Source organism: Drosophila erecta, unplaced genomic scaffold (assembly GCF_003286155.1).
Source record: "Drosophila erecta strain 14021-0224.00,06,07 unplaced genomic scaffold, DereRS2 tig00000126-arrow-pilon, whole genome shotgun sequence".
Lineage (NCBI taxonomy): Eukaryota > Metazoa > Arthropoda > Insecta > Diptera > Drosophilidae > Drosophila > Drosophila erecta.
The window spans coordinates 14503913-14523266 of record NW_020825209.1 but is presented as its reverse complement, the minus strand read 5'-3'; the positions used below and the strand labels follow the sequence as shown (position 1 = coordinate 14523266).

The 19354-nt window shown below is 45.2% G+C and overlaps 2 protein-coding genes across 5 annotated transcripts in view; one reads left to right on the top strand and one right to left on the bottom strand.

The window, feature by feature from the left end:
* Positions 1-19317, top strand: part of LOC6549756 (GTPase-activating protein pac-1) — a 38390-nt gene extending 19073 nt beyond the window's left edge. Inside the window, exons 3-15 of one of the 4 annotated variants that reach the window (XM_015155091.2) lie at positions 875-1192; positions 1968-2479; positions 10950-11663; positions 11728-12035; positions 12120-12194; positions 12505-12994; positions 13054-13153; positions 13218-13316; positions 13379-13729; positions 13791-14756; positions 14832-15092; positions 15318-15753; positions 15817-19317. In XM_015155091.2, coding sequence (XP_015010577.1) covers positions 875-1192; positions 1968-2479; positions 10950-11663; positions 11728-12035; positions 12120-12194; positions 12505-12994; positions 13054-13153; positions 13218-13316; positions 13379-13729; positions 13791-14756; positions 14832-15092; positions 15318-15753; positions 15817-17285 — 6099 coding nt within the window. In that variant the 3' untranslated portion in view covers positions 17286-19317. Of the gene's footprint in view, positions 1-874; positions 1193-1967; positions 2480-10949; positions 11664-11727; positions 12036-12119; positions 12195-12504; positions 12995-13053; positions 13154-13217; positions 13317-13378; positions 13730-13790; positions 14757-14831; positions 15754-15816 lie in introns of all 4 variants that reach the window. The other 3 variants (XM_015155093.2, XM_026982568.1, XM_001978582.3) reach the window with 3 other exon arrangements.
* LOC6549757 lies at positions 2758-3256 on the bottom strand. The gene is made up of 2 exons (XM_001978583.3): positions 3121-3256; positions 2758-3057 (listed from the first exon to the last, which is right to left on the bottom strand). Exon 2 carries the CDS (start codon positions 3043-3045, stop codon positions 2866-2868), a length of 180 nt encoding a protein of 59 aa, XP_001978619.3. The 5' UTR covers positions 3046-3057; positions 3121-3256; the 3' UTR covers positions 2758-2865.
* Positions 19318-19354: the final 37 nt, after the last annotated feature.

Genomic DNA, 19354 nt, shown 5'->3' with positions numbered 1-19354 from the left:
TTTAAATGTGGTCGTCCTGGAAGTTATGCGTATATCATAATAGAAAAGTTTTAGATGCGCTTGCAAAATATGTTGTTCCAAATTTTGAAATTCTTCATAATATTTTCAATATCTTTCATTTTAAACTGCTAGTCAATCATAAAAAACACCATACCATTAAAAAATTATAAATTTACTGATAATTTTACTTGACCAAAGAAAATAACAACAAACCATGTGATACTATAATTTTTAAATATGTTGATTAGGGTATTCAAATGTCGTTAGGGCTCCCTTCTCTTTCTCTTTTATTTTTATTTTTGCACTAATTTGCGTTTTGCTCACTTCACTTTTTTGTGCCCGTTTTATTTTCATTTTGTTGATATTACATCCTCCGCTTGCCGCTCTTACTCACTCGCACACTCTCTTTTCGTCTTCTTCTTGACGCTCGCAAGGCGACTCAATCCAATCTACACTCTCCTCGCAAAATGTTGTCTCACGACCCACAGTCACGTTCGTATAAATAGGGGCTTGTTTTGTGTTCAGCTGCTGATTGCTTTTATTCCTAGTTATTTCATTTCGTCTTTAAAGCCACATTGTTAGTAGACATGCAGTTTTTTTTAAGTTTACCAGCTTTTTATCAAATATATATGAATAACTTTTCTGTTTCGATTCCAACTGGTGTGCAGATTTCCGCCAAAACATACATCTTAAAGATTCAACATTTTTTTTTTCGTTGCTATAAGTATTACAAAAAGATCTGACATTAGGATCAGAGTATGAACTTTTATTTTAAAACTTAGGGCCTACCTTTGCAGCGGCTGGTACTTAGCTCTCGCACCTCAGGCGTACAGCTGACTAACTCTTTTTTGTTTCGGTTTCGTTTGGTGTGTAGGAAGCCTCCAGTGCAGCGGGCAGCAGCAGCGGCAGCAGCAGCAGTGTCGGCGTCGCCGGGATCACCGGTTTGGAGCCAACGTCGCCGACGTCGCTGCCGCCGTACCAAGTGAAAGCGATGGAGACCATTTTCATCAAAGAGGTGCAGGCGAACGGACCGGCCCACTACGCCAACCTGCAGACGGGCGACCGCGTGCTGATGGTCAACAACCAGCCGATCGCTGGCATCGCCTACAGCACCATCGTATCGATGATCAAGCAGACGCCGGCGGTCCTCACGCTGCACGTGGTGCCCAAGGAGTGCGATGTCCTGCAGATGGTAAGCTCACCCAAAAAAATAGGTTCTCCAACTTGCCCACTTCCCAACTTCCCCCCACAGCCACCGGAATACCAAAGTTTTGTTGCCCAAAGTGTGTGATGATAAAAAAATGTGGTCATCTTTATAAGGTCTGACCTTAAGTCGGACAGAAAGCGGTATTTTCCAAAAAATGGCCAACAAATCCGGTGAATTGCATGAGCCGCAAGGGCAAGCTTAATACAAAAGTGTCGAGTCCAAAATATAAGAGCTCTTTTAAATATCCCGAACTAATAAAAAAAGATCTAATAAAAAGTGTATATCTCAACTGGTTAGATCTTAACTAGATAGCTTAAGAGGAATCGTGACTCACATATTGAAAATTTCATGATAATTATAAATATTTGTGATTATGTGTCCTTATTTATTGAATATCACTCAACGGGCAAACCGCTTTATTGGGCAGTTCAGTTTTCAAACAACTTTGGCAAAAACGATAAATAAATGATGGATTCTTGTGAAATCAACACATTTTCCATTAACCAGCGAGTTCAAACAGTGAATGGTGCTCTATTTTGCAGCAAAAAAATGCGTTTAGAAATGACAAGAACTTATACCAGTGACTAAAGTCCGCACTTGAATTATTAATTGGATGAATTATAGCTTCCTTGAGATACATACGTATATACATATGTACGAAACTACTAATTAAGAATGTGACTACTATTGGCATACACCCACTGACTAATTCGTCGTGTTGTATTATCATCTCTAACTTGTTTTCCCCGTCTTTTTACAGCACTATACGAGCATTGCCCACACGCCGGAATCGAATCGCCCGACCATGTCGACGCACTCGCCCTCGCTGCTGGCCAACGGCTCCCACAAGACCACATTTCCAGCAGCAGCAGCAGTTGCAGCACCACCGCATCAGCAGCAGCAACAGTTGATCTCATATCCCGCTGTTGCAGCCGTGACCACATCATCGCCGGCAGGATCGCCGCAATCGCTATCGCTATCGCAATCGCACTCGCACCCCAACCCCCATCATGCACCATCCCTACACGGAGGCAGTCGATCGGGCAGCATCACCAGCACGGCCAGCGGAGGCATCACCATCCTGAGTCAGCCGTTCTACCCACAGCAGCAGCAGCAGCAACAGCAGCAGCAGCAACAGCATCGTCACCCAGCTCTGACTGGCGGCAGCAGCAGCATCGATTTTGGGGACATGGCACATGGACTGCGGCAGCATCAGCAGCAGCAGCAGCAACATCTGTACCAGCAGCAGCAACAGCATCACCAGTTTATGCGGTAAGTCAACAAAATAAATGAGCTCACCTTGGCGAACGGCAAGCGGCAATTGACGTCACACATGATGGCAATTACAGCGGATTTTCGGATTTTGGGCTTATGGACAGCAGAAAAAAGCATACGTATTTACAACGCTTTCAGTTCTATAAACAAAAACTAGCACCTTTATGCCAATTTGCTGTTTAAAGGGGTTTAACCTTGCGATTTAACAGACTGAACTACATGATTATAAGATAAGCGAACGTTCTTTTCTAACGTTTTTTTAAATAACGTCCAGTTAGTTTGCTAATATTTTTTTATTGATATGTCACATATCAACGTTTGCCTTGATCCATAAACCTTTAATTTAGGTACATTTGACACAAATCCGATAGCAAAAAGAAAAACTACACGACTCCACCGTTGGGCAATACTTGGAAACCATCAAAGTACTTGGCCAGCGGGATCGCCAGGGAGAAGAGTGTATAGCTCTTTATGAAGGTCCAGCAGAAGTGGTCGTTATAAATGATCGTGAAGACAGAGCGAGCCATTCGCAGCAGCTGAAGTGTTTTTGTTTTCTTCACCATAGCGCCAGAAAACTGTACATAAATTGTGAATTAAAGGAGATTTCGATAGTGCTGGCCAACTGCCTTACAGCTTACCTGATTGTTCGATTCAACGTGATCGAAAATTGTATAGACTTTTGTAAAACAAAAATTCAGATGTGTGTGCTCTCCAAAAAACTGAAACAGAACTGGTCGATTGGCCCAATACGGAAACACTGAAAGCACCAGGTCAACTGGGTGCTCAAATGGCTGACAGCAGTCCGACATGAAATTCTCGCTTACTTGATTGTTTTTTTGGGTTACAAGTGTGATATGTACATATATTTTTTTAAGTCGCCGAATGCAATGCACGTACAAATGCAGTTTGCTCCACTGTGCAGTGGCGATCCGTTGTGTGATTTATGGTGGCAAAAGTTGAGAGGCGGTCAGTCGTCTCTGCTTAAAAGCACATAGATGCATATACATGCATGCATATTGCACATTATTTCACTTTCATTGCCAACAAAAAACCAACGAAAAAATAAGTGAAAACTTAATATTTGAAATTGAAAACGAGAAATGCCTGGCGATCAGGGGGCGGAAAGGCTGCCAATAAAACAGGCAGATGAGAGATGAAAATTGCGCTGAATTGCGATGAACTAAATGACAATAACTAACCGCATAATGAACAGCAACTGGCGGCGCACAATGTGCATAATTAAAAACAATTGTAAACGAACTCTGTGCGAAAGGTTTTTACCCTCGAGGCTGTGGGCTACTCCCTAGAGTTATGTGTGTCTATTGCCCGTTGGAATTTGCATCTGATCTCTGACACTGTGCTCGATTTTTGAGCCATTTTTTTTCATTCCTAACGATTAATTGCAAATTCAATGCTTTGCTAATGTTCCTAGTTATAGATTTTTAGATAGTTGTTATATTTAGGACGCACACAGATGACTCGTCACATTTGCCATCTTTGGAACGTGTAGGCATATGGACATATAGACCGAAGTCGGCAGCCGAATATTGGTCGCCATTGTGGCTACGGCGGGGCCGCTCGGTGATTTCATCCTAGCTTCCCCTTTGGACGGAACCCCGAAACCATTCCAGTGCTCCTTCATCTGGCGTTCCCATTTCGTACATTCCTCACTTCAGTCTCATTTCATTCATCGCCCGACTCGCGCTGGCTTTCCATGCATATTTGTCATTGTTTTGCGTCTGTCTGTTCTGAATGAAATTTATTTTCCATATATTTCCCGCTGCCTGCCTGTCCGTTCGTCCGTCCGTCCGTCCGTCCGTTTGGGGATGTGCAAAAATTATTTATTATTTCGTATTCTATAAAAAGTTCATGTGACGTCAGCGGGTATACAACGTGCATATGTACTTATATGTATGTAGGTAAGGGTCGACCTTTTCAAAGGGTCGATTTTACAACATACGCAAACGGCTATATTCTTTTTTCCTGTTTCAGTTAATGCTTGTGGTAATTATTTATTGATTTTCGTGCCATATTTTTGAGATAGTTATCTTTAAAGTGCTGTGCTGATAAGGAAGTTTAGACCAGAAGGAAAACACATTAGTTAAATTAGATTTGGTGGTACGAAGAGATCCAATGACTTACTGTGTACCCTTCGCTATCTTTCTTTGTTTGCAATTTCTCGTATGCTTTTTGGAAAGTTTGTCACGTCTTTCCCTGGCTTGCTGCATGTGCAATTTTCAAATTACGTGAGTTGGTTGGGGCAAACTTAGACGAACATTTAGAGAACTGTCAGTTAGAATAGATACACACGTCTACTGACCAACTGAAAATATTCCCACAGACGAGTCTTTTAATTGTGAGATAACCTTGGGAATTGATTGATTATTGATTGCGTTTCATGCGCAACGAACATGAAACTATACATGAACATGAACTTGGATTATCACTCCAAATTGTACACCTGAATGTTTCAATTAATTATACCTATTTCTTTCGATTCTCTCGATTCAAAGTTGTTTTTCCAGCTCAAACCGATTCTTTGGTTGAAACATAGATGGTGCTTAGTGCTTGGATATTGATGTAACTTTTCCATACTTGCTGGCCGGTTTTATTGAAGCTTAGGCCTTGCTAAAAAGTTTAACGCGCCAATTTATGCCACCGCATAAATAATTCAAAATTGTTTTAATATTCAAAACGCAATATCAGACATTTTTCAACACCCCCTGCAGTCGCATTGCGTATACGCAGCGTTGCTGCACATGAATATGAATAAAATTAAATCAATTATTATTACTGCACAGTAACCACTACCCATTGACTAATCGCGGGGAAAAACGGAGGGAAAAATAAATAAGTAACCGCATAACTTTATGCACACACAACGAGTGTAAGCGGACACCTCGCAACAATAACAATAAATTTGTTGAGCTGCAAAGCAGCGAATATTTGCCCCATTGTTAAATGATTACGATAAATTTAATTGAATTTTGTATGGCAGCAAAGAATGGGTAGCAAATAATGCCTTCAATTCCCGCAAACTTTAAGTCGTCCCCTGTCCCTTCTGTTTCTCCCGAGCGGATGAGGGATTATTTATCTTTTCGAGATCGAGATGGAAACTGAGACCACTCGGATTGGGTTTGAGTTGATCTGGCTGCCCGGCAGGAGGTGGCTTCATGTAAATTATTGACTACTCCAGGCATTCCGAACATGCCACTGAACTAATTTGCACTACAAGAAAATATTGTGTCTTTGTGTACGCGATATACATACATGCATGCATACATGTGTATGTGCTTTCTTTTGTTTGCATATGAATTTCCCCTCAATTGATTGATTGATTGATCGGCTGTTTGATTGATGGCTGGCGAAAATATGTCATCGGAAATGAAAAACTCATTGCGTGCACAGTGGGTGGTATTTTGTCGGTCAACTCCATGTTGTTGCTTTATTATCACTTGCACCTAATGCCAAATTATTATTATTTTGATTTGAAGTCGCCGAAAATCTATACTTGGTCCCACTGTGCGCTGTACAAATTTAACTACTTTGCTTTGACAATTACGTATACGCCCTGCGTTCGGGTGGACTTCCCCCTTCCGCTCGCTCCCCCTGCTCATCCGCCCACTCGGTAAATAAATAAGCAAGACAAGGTTGCCCGCTGGGAACGAAGAGGGAGATGGAGAGGGGTGGGGGGAGGGCGGTTGGGCGGTGGATTATGGGGTATATATTTGGTCAGTCGGTGACTGATAGCGATATAGTGATTCCCACTCTCTCCCTTTCGCCGATCCTGTGCAAACTGTGGGCAGCTCCCGGCGCCCACTTGCCGCCCCTCGCTTCTTTTTTATTTGTTTATCTATTTATTGGTTACAAAGTACAGTGGGCACTGGCATTGTACTCTAATGGGGTATGGAGTTGTGAAAAAAGTACCCAAATCAAATCATTGTGAATTATGCGGTATAAGTAGATTTTACGTTTTTCAATGACTTGATCAAATCTTTAAGTGTAGGAGTTGAATAATTTTATATATATTTAATAAATTTACAAAATAAATATCGAATTAAAAATAAATTTGTAGTCATTGTTACACTTTGACGACTTTCTGACGACTAGGCGATCTATAGATCGACAGTTCTCTCACAGAGGGATCCCTGTACTGAAATAATAAAAAGGAAATCATGTGAGAGGAGAGCATCGGTCGGTGGGTCGTTCGCCATTCGGTCACTGCCCACTCAATGGGTCTCTTTCAATTGCTGAGCCTCCGCCGCTCTTTAACACAAATTTCATACATGCATACAAAGCCAATTTTTGCTGGGTTTTGTTGTGCCTTCTTTTTTTATTTATTTATTTTAGCTTAGTCGCAGGGACTTTGCGTAGTACTTTAGTTTAGTTGACGATGGCGAGCGGTTCGCGCAGATTTCAGATATTGTGATACGCGGCAAACGAAGTTTTGTAATTTTAATTCACTTACTAGCATATTTCAAGAGCTCCGACTGCCGTACACTGCCAGAAAAATGTATGCGCTACCTTATCAAGGCGATAAGAAGCCGATGCTCATACACATGAAAATGATACGATTCGAGATCGCTCCCAATACCGAAAACAGGTTAATTTGACATTATCAATTTCAATTTTTTTTTGCCTGTGATGTGATACTGATAATGTGATAATGAAATAAAACCAAAACAATTGAGAAACCAAACAAGAAAGCACAATTTGACGAGACCTTGTCCGAAAAAAAGCATGCACATTAGATCAAGAGTTCAAGTGCTTTCAATCAAAGGTCCGAACACGACTCCCCTGCTGAAAACAATTACAAACAAAGACCATAATGAACGTGCCTCGTCTTCAGTTGCAAACCTCACCTTTGGAAAGGGTTAAATGAAACCCAGTTATCACCAAGGAAGTGGTTCAGATCGGTTGTTCCACAAGCCAGTCGCTCTGTTCGAAAATCGGCTTAGAAATCGCTTGGTGGAAATGTACAACAGACTATGACTGAACTTCTAACAAGTAAATAAGTTATTTACATTCATAGCAGCTTTGTAATGAGAATAGCTCCGCAGTTAAACTTTTTCCACGAGGGTCTTAAAATCACACAAACCTCTTCAATTGTGCAAAAAAAAAACCCTTGGAAATAAACTACTCGACAAAGAAATTTGCTATATTCAACGATTTGAATTTCTAAACAATTTTTGTTTGCTGGAAAGAGGGGAAAATTGTGGAACTTGCGGAAATTAAACACCGCGAGAAAAGCCGAGTTTGTTAGTGGGTGTGTTTTCTTTGCATGTGCGCTGGCTCCCTGTGGCTTCTGCCGCTTATCAAATATGTCAACAACTTTTTATTTACGACTTGTTAATTGCAAAGAGTCGCAAGAGTTGGCAAAACGCAAATCAGGCAACTGAAAATAATACGAAATATGCCCACAGTGCAGACAATAAAAGCGCGAAATTCCACACGCCGAAGGGGAGAGAGCTTATAGTTATACGACTTTTATATACTTGTATATATGTATGTATATATGTGTGTGTTTATGCCCCCTATAGATACAGATACTGCTAATTCGCTGGCCGCCCTTATCGATATGCACCATTATGGGGTATATTATGTGTGTGTATGTGGCGTGATAAGGGCTTTAGTGGGTGTGGGTGTGAGGGGGCCTTGTATCGAATCGAATTAAATCGAACTGTATTGAATGCGAGCCTCACTTGTGTAACAGCTTTTCTGCATTACGCACCCGTTATTCCCGTAGGAAAGGGGTGTGCTAGGTTCTTTGAAGAGTATGTAACAGCTAAAGGAAAGCGTTTCTTGATCAGGATCACTTGCCTAGTCCTGCTGTCCGTCCGTATGAGCGGCAAGATCTTGGGAATTATAAGAGCTAGATAACCCTGCAGAAAGCCTGCCGATTTCACCCACATGCCTAAAGCATTATTAGATTTGTAAATGTCATTGTTCTACCTTAATCATGTACTGAGTAACGGGTATCCAATAGTCGTGCTACTCGACTCCAGCGTTCTCTTGCTTGAATTAAGAGCTAACATACCATTTGCATTAAAGTATCTCTCCCATTTAGTAATATCGTCTTTAAAGGATATGTATATATTTTGGGACCTGTTCTATCGGAATTTTTGTCCAGTGTGCAACTCATCGAATTTTATATATTGAGCTTATGCATAGATAATAATCCCGACAAATGCGCGGTCGTACACCAATAATCACACATATATTTGCTGAGCACACGAGCTTCTGATCCATATTTTTTTTTTTGTTTTTTTTTCCATTGCTACCTGCTGTGCCGCTGCACAGTGGGCTCGACTCACACTGAACTCGTTCAAAAGTGAGACTCAAAATATTGCGTTTAGTTGTATAAAAAGGAACAAGTGACTTATCGCTTAGATAGTTTGGTTCGGTTGAAGACAAGAATCGATACAATTTAGCCCACTGTGCGCTGATAGCTAGGCAATAGAAACGTGGTGTGAATGTGTGTGTATTTCCCTTATTCTGCGACCTGTGAAATATGATCCAGGGATATAGAAGGTGTGGGTTTGGGGCCATCTATTCATTACCTTTTGACCTTGACAGTCTGCCGGGCTTTTGAGCCTCGAGTGTGGGAAAGGCTTTTAAAAGCGAATTGAATTAACCATCCTGGCGCACACACACTGTCATTTACCATACTATTTTTAGCTTTGAACTTTCATTTGAAAATCTGAAGAGGCGGAGGTTGCGCACACGGGATGCAGGATGCGGGATGCGGTATGCGGGATACGAGGGTCAGGAAGTGGAGGCATAGTTAAACTAATTTGCCATTTGTTGTAGTGCCACCACAAGCGAGAAGCTAAAACTCGATACGCAAATGCTCCATCTTTGTGCGCCACATGAAACTTAATTATTCGTACTGCTCTCAGCCACTTAAACTACGGCCCAAATCTAATTTGTTTTGTTTGCCGCCTGTGGCCGTTGGCCGTTGGCCGTTGATTTACTGAGTGCCCACTGTAGCGGCGCTGGTGGCGGAAAAGCAACATGAAAACCAAAACATACAGCGGACAAAGAAAAATGCCCAAAAACCGGTCCACAATTTGACATTTTCACATATCACAAAAGGCTTTTAGCCGTGAACTTATGTGTATCTACTTGACATTCATGTCAATTAGGAATGTCAGCGGAAAATGCAGAAAATTTGACAAACGCGTGGGTTTGATTGCATGTTGAAGTTGGCTACAGTTTTCATTACCATGTTAATTCCTAGAATGTTTTTGCTGGAAAAAAAAAATGAAAATTATCAAGTTGACCTTCGGGGAAAATGTTCTGTTTGCGCATTAAAAACCCAAAGGACCATCAATGATGGCTTAAATATTTAAACCGTGCCATTAAAGTAGTGATTTTTTTGTATACTGTGTGGTCATTAGCGGTTGCGCAAGTCGGATACGAAAAATGTTTCCCCACTGGGGGAGTATGAATGTGTAAAACGCATTGTTTGACTTCCGAATTTCCCCCTCGGTCAACCTTTATGTCATGGTTGGCTGATAATAAAACAGAGATTCATGATTTTCACACAAAACTTTGCGTTTAGCAATGACAGTTATGAATTGTATCGCCAGCAAAGGAAGTGCATTAAACTGAAATATGCAAACTATTTAAGAAGGTGAATGTTTGAAACAAAGAGGTGAATAATGTGTACAATTTCTCCAAATTACCATGATGTAAATGAGGGCTCCACTTCTTAGTAGTAGTTTTAAGTAGTACATTTATAATTTGTTTTAAAAAAATTGTTTAAGACTGAAACGGAAGCAAACTTAAGTTTAATTGAAGCGCAATAAATCGATTGATTGGTTAAAAATAAGAACATTGAGCTTTGGATTTGTTTTCCGCAAAATAGGGAATGGAATTCGGCTATATGTCGTCGATCGTGATCGGCGTACGGTAGTGGGAATATTGCGCATGCGCACCGTGTGACGACAGCGAATCGCAGCCAAACTGAAACTCATCGAGCGACTGACAAACTGATGGTGGCACGTGCCATCAAAAAGTGGGCAGCACACTTGGAGCGCACTGCTTTTGGCCGATTGCCAATTTGGAGCTACTGCGTCTGCCCATCAGCCGCTGATTCAATTGACAAATATTTTTGTTGTGGTGCGAAAAAATTAAGGGGCTGCAAAAAGTGTCTAGATCCGTCAACAGAAGCACTTTGGCTCGGTTATCGCTTACTGAAAGGCAAATAGAAAAGCACACTGTTGATTTCGATGTTTTAAGTGTCGTTTGGCGGAGTAAATTGTTGAAACACAGTACAGTGCAGTGTCTATTTATTACTAAATTACTAATGACACAAATAAGGTGGGTTTGCGAGAATATATAAGTGAATATGCTCGAGCGAAACCATATATCATTTCTTTATGCATATTAGAGATACGTGTGTCATATTCCCGATGGTTGGACGCAATTTAATGTGATCAATTATGTTTCTATATTGTTGCAGTGCTAATCAGCCGCCAAATCTAACAGTATTATCGGCCAGCTCGGCAACGAACACACCCACACCCACCGCCCGCCAGCCCAAGTCCGCGTCGAGCCACAACCAGGCGTTGTATGCAGTCGCCGCGGGTCCGAGCTCAGCAGCCGGATCAGCTGGGTCGGGATCCCTTTCGGGGGGCAGTGAGAACAGCGACCTGATGATCCGACTGCGCGAGTCCATTAAGCAGAAGGAGGAGTTCCTTAAGTCGCCGGTGCCCGCCTCCATGACCTCCGCCGCCTCCTCGATCAATGGCAACCAGGCGCAATCCTCGTCGCCGGCACAGCAGCAACACCTGCAGCAGCACCAGCAGCACTTCTTTCCCTCGCACACGCCGCCAGGTGGTGTCCAAGTGGTGGTGCCGCCGCCGCGCAGTCGCCATCAAGTGATGCTCAAGCAGCAGCAACAGCAGCAACAACAGCAACATCATGTCCTTAACTACGACATGTACCACACCGGGGGTAAGCTGGTGCAGCGGTCTTCTACGGCTCCCGGCAGCGTGTGCCACCACCAGCAGCAGCAGCAATATCAGCAGCAGCAGCACCAGCACTACCACCAGCAGCAACATCAGCAGCTCCAGCAGACGCAACATCGCCAGGTGCTGATCAACAACAATGCCAAGTACGCCAAGGATCTGGACTATTTTGAGACATTGCAGGAGACAGGAGTCACCAATAAGGTGTAAGTACCAAGCCATATGAAAGCGTAAATATGTCATTCATTTTGTCTTCCTGTTCATTCACAGCTTTGAGCGCAAGCTGGTGTCACACATGTCCAAGGGATTCGATCCGTTCAAGCCGCTGTCTATCAACACTAGCGCCATGGAGTCCTCTGCCAGCGCGTCGAGCACTTCGGCCACCACGACGGTGAAGAAGCAAAGTGTGCTGTATGAGTCACTGCAGCAGCATCCGCTGGCCAAATACCATCAGACGCAGCAACAAACGACAACGACGACGACGACGACGGTGGATGGGCAGACGAGCAGCCGGATGGAGCTGCACAAGGCGACCCTGGCGAATGCCACCATCGATCCGGTGCCAGTGGGATCCAGCAGTGAGTCTAGCCGCGCATCTATTCCACATGCCTTTCCATCTACTAAGTTACTTAACCACAATCGTGTTTTCATATTTGGTGCAGAGTTTGTGGCGCTGCCGGATAAGCCGTCCGCGGGTTCCTCCGTTGCCTCCTTGGCGGACATTGCCGAGAGCAGTGGTAGGTTCTTGGTTGCCCTGTTTAGTTTGCTCATTGTTCCTTTGCTATATCCGATGCCCATGTACTTCGGGCAGGAAGTGCAGAAATGTTGAATTGCAGAATAATGTTCAGAACTAAATAATTATCTTTTATAATTAGTAAAAACAAAAAGGAATCGCACGGAGTATCCAAAACGTAATTTGAAGTAATTGTCCTGTAAAGTGTGACAGCTATGATTGAGAATTTGAGTCAATTAGTCCTTGTTTATCGCTTTTGGTAGTCTTAAATGCTTCTTTAAACTAAAGGATGATATGAGCCATTTATTTTACAGCGGCAGCCATTGTGGACAGTGCGGCGGGAAGCGGCAACGTGGTCCGGCGCTACAAACCATTATCCTCCAGCTCCTTCGATGAAGGCAAACCTATGCGTAGGATCTCCTACCTGCGGGCAACCAACAATGAGACCGACTTCAATGCGGAGGCTGCTGCTGGCGGAGATGCGGCAGGAACAGGGGCGTCCGGCTCAGCAGCCGCAACAGCAGCTACATCTGCACCTGGACCCACGCCCTCATCCGCTCCAGCTCCAGCTCCAGCACCTGCACCTGCACCCCTGCCCATTTCGATCCCCATTCCGGTGGCTGCTGTCGTGGAGCCGCAAAAGACGAAGTCCCTGGTGGAGGAGCATCCGGACCCCACCTACGATGTGATTGCAGGCACAGGTGGTGGCCACGAGTTCATTGAGACGCCGAACGGCCTAGAGGATGTGCGTCTGTCGGCCCACGGGAGTCGCAGGGCCTCCATGAGCAGCGACATGCGAAGCAGGTTTGTCAGTGTATCACATTGCCCATAAATAAATAACACCTCTTTCCTGCATTTAATAGCATCCACATTGATGCCGAATTGAATGGCAAGTATGTGCCAAACGAACTGGAGGCCTTTGAGACGGAAATCGAGATCAAGTCCTCTTGCATCAACGGAAAAGTGAGTGGTCCCCCTTACAAAGCAGCCACAACAAGCGCACGAATAACATTCATTCCATTTGCAGCGCATGTCCGAATACCGATCATGGCGTCAGGTGAAGCTGGAGATCAAGGGAGATCTGCTGCGTATCTACTCAGGCCGCCATGCCAAATCGGAGCACAATGTAAGTGCATTGTAGATGGATAACCCCGGGCGCGTTAACTAATGACTGTCTTGTTACCTTAGGTGATAGAACTTGATATTAGAAACTTTAAGTTCTTCGACGAGTCGCTGGATAAGAAGAAATACTTGATCCGTATGCAGTCGAAGCCATCGCCCAGTGGAGCCCACTTGGCCTCCTTGGGCAACGAGTTAAACCTGGACGAAGGACACGACAAGCTGCTAACCTCGTCGGGCAGCAGCAGTGCGAATGAACCCACTGCCAACTCAGCATCGGCCCTGACCGCATCCACCTCTTCGTCCACCTGTAGCAGCGGTCCTTACACGGAGATTCTGTTCAAGACGAAAAGCAGCAATGAGATGAAACGTCTGTTTGGGCTGCTGCAGTGGAAGGACAGCCTCAACTACGACGATAACGTAAGTGTTCAAGTTGCACATAAGCCGAAAAAAATCCATTTACATGCATCCATTTCAACAGGAGCACCAGCCACAGGGCAAGCAGTTGGCAGAACCGCAGAAAACAGTGGCCAGCGCCAGCTATCTGGACGATGTCCAAGGCGGAGCAATTGCAGCCGACAGCTCACCCTTGAGCTCTCATTCGGGTGGCATTGCAGACGCTAGTGGCAGCCACCATGTTTCTGCGCTGCCTGCAGCTGCGGCTATTGTCGCTGCCACTAGCGACTCTATTTCGCCGGTGATGAAGGCAAGGAAATCCTCTTCGCACAAGCATATACCAGATAAGGATTTGGGATCGCCCAAATCGAAAAACTGGAAGGATTTGCTCTTCCGCCGTGGCGGCAGTGGCAGCGGAGGGGTGGCGCACCACGACTTGGCCTCGCCATCCGCTTGTGCAGCCAAGCAAATTGGCTCCATTGGCGTTCCCCTGCGCAGCTGTCCGATGTCAAAGGTCAATGCCTATGTGCCGCATCTGGTAGAGGTGTGCACGAACATTGTCGAGACCAAGGGTCTGGGCGTGGTAGGCATCTATCGCATACCCGGAAACAAGGCGGCCATATCGGAGCTGTCCGAACTGGTCAACACCAAAGACTTTCAGTTCGAGAGTTGTGCTAGCGATGACCGCTGGGAGGATGTGAATGTGGTGAGCAGTCTGCTCAAGTTGTTCATCCGCAGTCTCCCCGATGCCTTGATGCCGGCCAGTTACTACATCAACTTCATTGAAGCGGACAAGAAGTTTGGGCTGGAGAGAATTGTCCTTCTACGCGAGATTGTGGAGTCGTTACCACGTCATCCCTACGAGACAATGAAGCACTTGATTCGCCATCTGTGCCGAGTGAGCGGCAATTGCGATGTGAACCGCATGGAGCCCAAGAACCTGGCCATCATATTCGGGCCATCGATAATCAGGACGCCGAACGATACCCTGGAAACGGCAGTCAAGGACATGAAGCATCAGTGCCGCATCGTTGAGCTGCTCGTCACACAGGTAAGGATCCTAAGTTCATAGTTTATTATACGTTTGTATACGATAACAATCCATGTATTTCCATTTGAATTGCAGTACAACTACTTCTTTGAGGGCGGCAGTCTGCCGGATTTAGCCGAAGTAAGCGGCGGTACCGCCGCCATAAGCGCCGCTCAGCCGCAGCAGCAGACACAGGAGGATCAGACGAACATGCTGTTGCACAACCTGTCGAAGATCGAGCGGATCACAGAGCGCGAAACCACGCGCACGTCGCGCTTTATGCCGCAGCTCAGACGAAAGACCCATGGCAAGCGGAGCGCCGTAAACTCGGACACGTACTCCGGCGAGAGCGTTCTGGTAAGCGGGAGCTCCTCCAACACCAACACCACCACCACCACCACCACCACCACCACCACCCACACCACAAGTAGCACAAGTAGTAGCAACTCCATCACCACAACCATCAGCACCACCACCATCCAGCAGCGACGGGCGCAGCGCAAGGCTGTGCAGAGCATTTGCGACCAGGCTCTAATCCTGCTCCTGCCCACACCCGTTTCTTCCGTCTCTCTTCCCTTTCAGTCGTTGGACTACGCCAAGGCGTCCGCCTCGGCATCCGCCAGCAGCACCGCCAGTACCTCCAGCAGTTCGACGCTTCACAGCGGCGGCAAGGCATCCGCCTCATCCTCTTCCAGTTCCACCACCAAGTTCAGCTCATCGTCATCGTCGGCATGCTCAACAACGGCGGTGGCCATTTCATCCTCCATCTCGGCGACTTCCTCCAAGTTGTTGAGTGCCAATTTCAAGAAGCGAAGCACGGGAGGTTTCCTGGGCTCAAGATCCTCGCACCAGACGCGCAAGGCCAGCTTAGACGAAAAGGACTCAGGACAGTCGTCTGGCAGCCTAGGCCACAGTTTGGGAGTAGGTATCAATCTGGCCAAGGAACAACAGCGCAGCAGCGTGGACATATCCATTCTGCTAACGGACGACGACTCCAGCAGCAGGCTGAGCGATACGGGTAAGGATCTAATGCGGTGAGATGAGGGAGCTGATAATTAAGTGACTCCTTACTGTTAACCAGGTTCCATGTCGCTGACGACCATTACGGACACACTGGACAGCAAGCTGCGCAACCTGCGCAGCGGCTCCGAATCGAACGACGAGAATGGATCGCCCGAGTTTCCCAAGAACCGGCGGCACACCTTGGGCCAACCGCTGCACATGCACTCCGAGAACATTCCATATGCGGACGAGTCGCCTGAGCGGCTGTTCCATCAGTTTTGCAATCCCCTGGAGACAGCCCCCTTATCCCTGCACCTGAGCCGCTCCTGCACGGCCACCAATACAATTTGCGGCGATGAAAAGCCTTCAAAGCAGTCGGCTGGAGTTGCGCCACTGCCCCCAAGTTTGCTTAAGGCGGCACACAAGTTACAGCACTCAGCCACGGTGCCCATTCATCAGGGCAGCTCCACTGCACCAACTAGCGGAGCAGCCACGCCCGTAGGCACGCCGACCGGGAGCAGTGGGGCCGGCGCTATTCCCTCGCGCTGCTCGTCCAGCAGTGTCACTATGCTAGCCAAAAGCATACATCCCAGGTTCAGTAACTATCTAAGCTATGAAAGGGGCACCGCAGCCGCTGGAGGCGCTGAAAGGGTGGTGGGATCCTCCGGAGGAGCTGCTTCCGAGGACGATTCCGAGGGCTCGACCACCAGTGATCCCAAGGAGAAGCTGCTGCTCGGTGAACGACCGTCGCCCTCGTTTTTTATCGAGCGCTACAACAAAAAGAGACGCGATCATCGGTTATTTCGCAGCGCCAGCTTCAATTGCCGGAACTACTCCACCCGGCACATGACGACGCAGCCATCCGGAGGAGTAGCGGCGGGCGTATCGGGCGGAGTAGCTGGAGCGGTGGCGGTGGGAGTGGCTTGCTGCCAGGCATTGAGCACCACTGGCTTGACCAAGGACGAGAAGACTGACATGAACCTAACCAAGAAGCGCCAGATCCAGAATAAGCAGAATCGATCCATTAAGCGGCGGCACACGGTAGGCGGACCTCACGACTACTCCGCCAGCAATGGTGGCTGCTCGAATCACTCACACGGTCACGACCTGGCAGCCATAAACTACAATCACCACAACCGCCATCACCAGCAGCAGTTGTTGAAGCTGGGCAGCGCTACATCTGGCGGCGGAGGCAGTGGCGCAGCTGCAGCCGAGACGACGACCACCACAACGACCACTACCACGGTGCTGCGGCGCCTCGGTACGGGTCAAGCTGGCGCCGAAGCCAGTGTAGCCTTGCCCGGATCTAGTTCCGGATCCGGCAGCAACAACAATAACTCACCCCAAAGCGATGGCAGTAATGGCAACGGCGGTGGAGTAGCGGGAGTGGTCTCGGGTGCACCGCCAACTGGTGTAGGTGGCGGTGGCAACAACAGCAGCGCAAGTGGCAGCAACAGCAGCAGCACCAGCACAACTCCCGCTGGGAATGGAGATCAGGTCCTAGAAGTGGGCATACGCATCAAGAACATTAACCGGGGTCGCTTCTAAAAACCGGGACTCCCAAACTAAGAAACCAGAAGCGAACAGTTTAATATGGTTGACACAGTCAGGCGAACTCCCATTCATAGCAAACAGTCTAAACAAAACTAAAACTGTAATATGGACTGTAATTATGGAAAAGACAGTCCGCTTAAATCGCGTTTCAAAGAACCTGACCTTAGTTTATAACTCTTAATGCAGATTGCTGCGACAAGACCACCCCAAAATAGCAGTTGCTTAAATGTGGTTAACCTGATTAATTGACACGTTGAATCCCACAGTTTACATGAGTATTAACGAAATGTTTAATATATAGACAAAGGCATAACGAGAAGATATTTAACAATAGTCTGTTGAACACACAAATGCTAAACACACATTTAAACAAAACAAAACAAAAGTTAAATTGAATGTTAACCCAAAAGTTGATAAAGGCAAATCGTTGTAGCAAAGGCTATTCGAACACCTTTTAAGTAGTCTTGCTTCACAGGCCCTCGCGTTTAAGACTAAGTTTGGCAAGTTAAACGGCCAAAACGAGTTTTAAATTCAAATTGGGCGTGGCAGAGGCGCTTAAGTGGAGCGAAAATACCGCATGCTACTTAGATTCTGTAAAAAGTAGTCACCATAGTCTATTTTACTATAACCTATATCAATGTGCAGTTGCGGCGTTGTGTCCGAATTTGGTCTTAAAAGTTAACCAAAAGGAGTGTAGAAAAGTGTTGATTGCGAAACAAATCAGCAGAGCAGTTGAAATACATATTATTACATATTCTATCACAATATATTTATATATTCATGTGCAGACCCCGCGAAGTTGTGTCGAATACAATACCACATATTACAAATATAACCCATTGAAACCCAACCAAGGTAACTTAACCTAGCTAGTTGGCAAGGATCCCAGATCGAATTGCTTAATGCACTGTAATGAAAAGGCACAACTTCGGGGGCAAACAAATCGTAACAATGCAACGCAGGAAAAAACAATCTGTACGAGGGCAGGAAGTAATTTATTCGCACACACGAAACACACAAAACACACAAATTAAATGGGAACCAAGCTAAGATGGCACATATATTGCGGGAGACAGAGAGTGACAAGGAGAGGGAGATAGAACGAGAGAGAGAGAGAGAGAGAACTATTTTGTAAAACTTATACAACACAATACAGAGAATTCGCATAAGCAACCAACCACCTACGTAAAGGAACAATGGAAGGAGTCGCCTGTCCGCGTCCGTGCACTTGGATGAGTCCCTCTGACAACTAAGTTGTGCTAGGTCCTGCATGGGGATAAGTTCTGTTCTTAATTTGGATGTGCATTTGTTTTTTTTTTTCCGTGTACCTCTGTACCTGTTGTACAAAAATCGTAGGGTTGATGATCCCATTTTTGGTGCCTTAAATTATTGGCTTTAAATTCTGTTAACCTTTTTTCCACCCACAAAATGTGTTTGTTTTTTACAAACCAATTTTTTTTTTTTTTGTATTTATTTGGATGGTGCTGAAGGAAATGCATGATATAGGTGCAGGTGCGGCTACAAAGCTATGAAGTGGGGGATAGATTTTTCCGACAGGCGACCAGAAGAGGGATGGCGTGTTCGAAATTAGGTTTGATTGATAAAGCGACTATATGTTTACCATATGACGCACGAAAAACGGCATAAATTTACATTTACATATATAATATTATATATTTTTGTGTAGTTTGTATATGATTTAAGTTTGGCAAATACAAGAACGCATAAAAGTACATGCAAATGCATATGATTAAGCAATTAGATAGTTGTATAGTATTCCTCCCATTTTTTTTGCTGTATATACGAGTTAATTTTTTTGATTTCATTCACAATTATGATTTACACCACCCCCAAAAAGGATATATAAAGATTATATATTCTGTACGCATTTTGTTTTGTTACCCGATGGCAGAAAATAAAAAACAAGAAAAAAACGAGAAGGCAGGCGAAAAGTATATAGAAAGTACCCAAGCGCGTAACGTTGCTATATAAATATTATGATTAACTAAAAACAATTTTTTGTTAGACTTTAGGTAGTTATTTTTTAAAAATTGTATTTTCTA

What these genes read in the sequence shown, in the direction of transcription:
- LOC6549757 (XM_001978583.3), bottom strand. Translation starts at nt 3,045, where the DNA reads ATGGTGAAGAAAACAAAAACACTTCAGCTGCTGCGAATGGCTCGCTCT.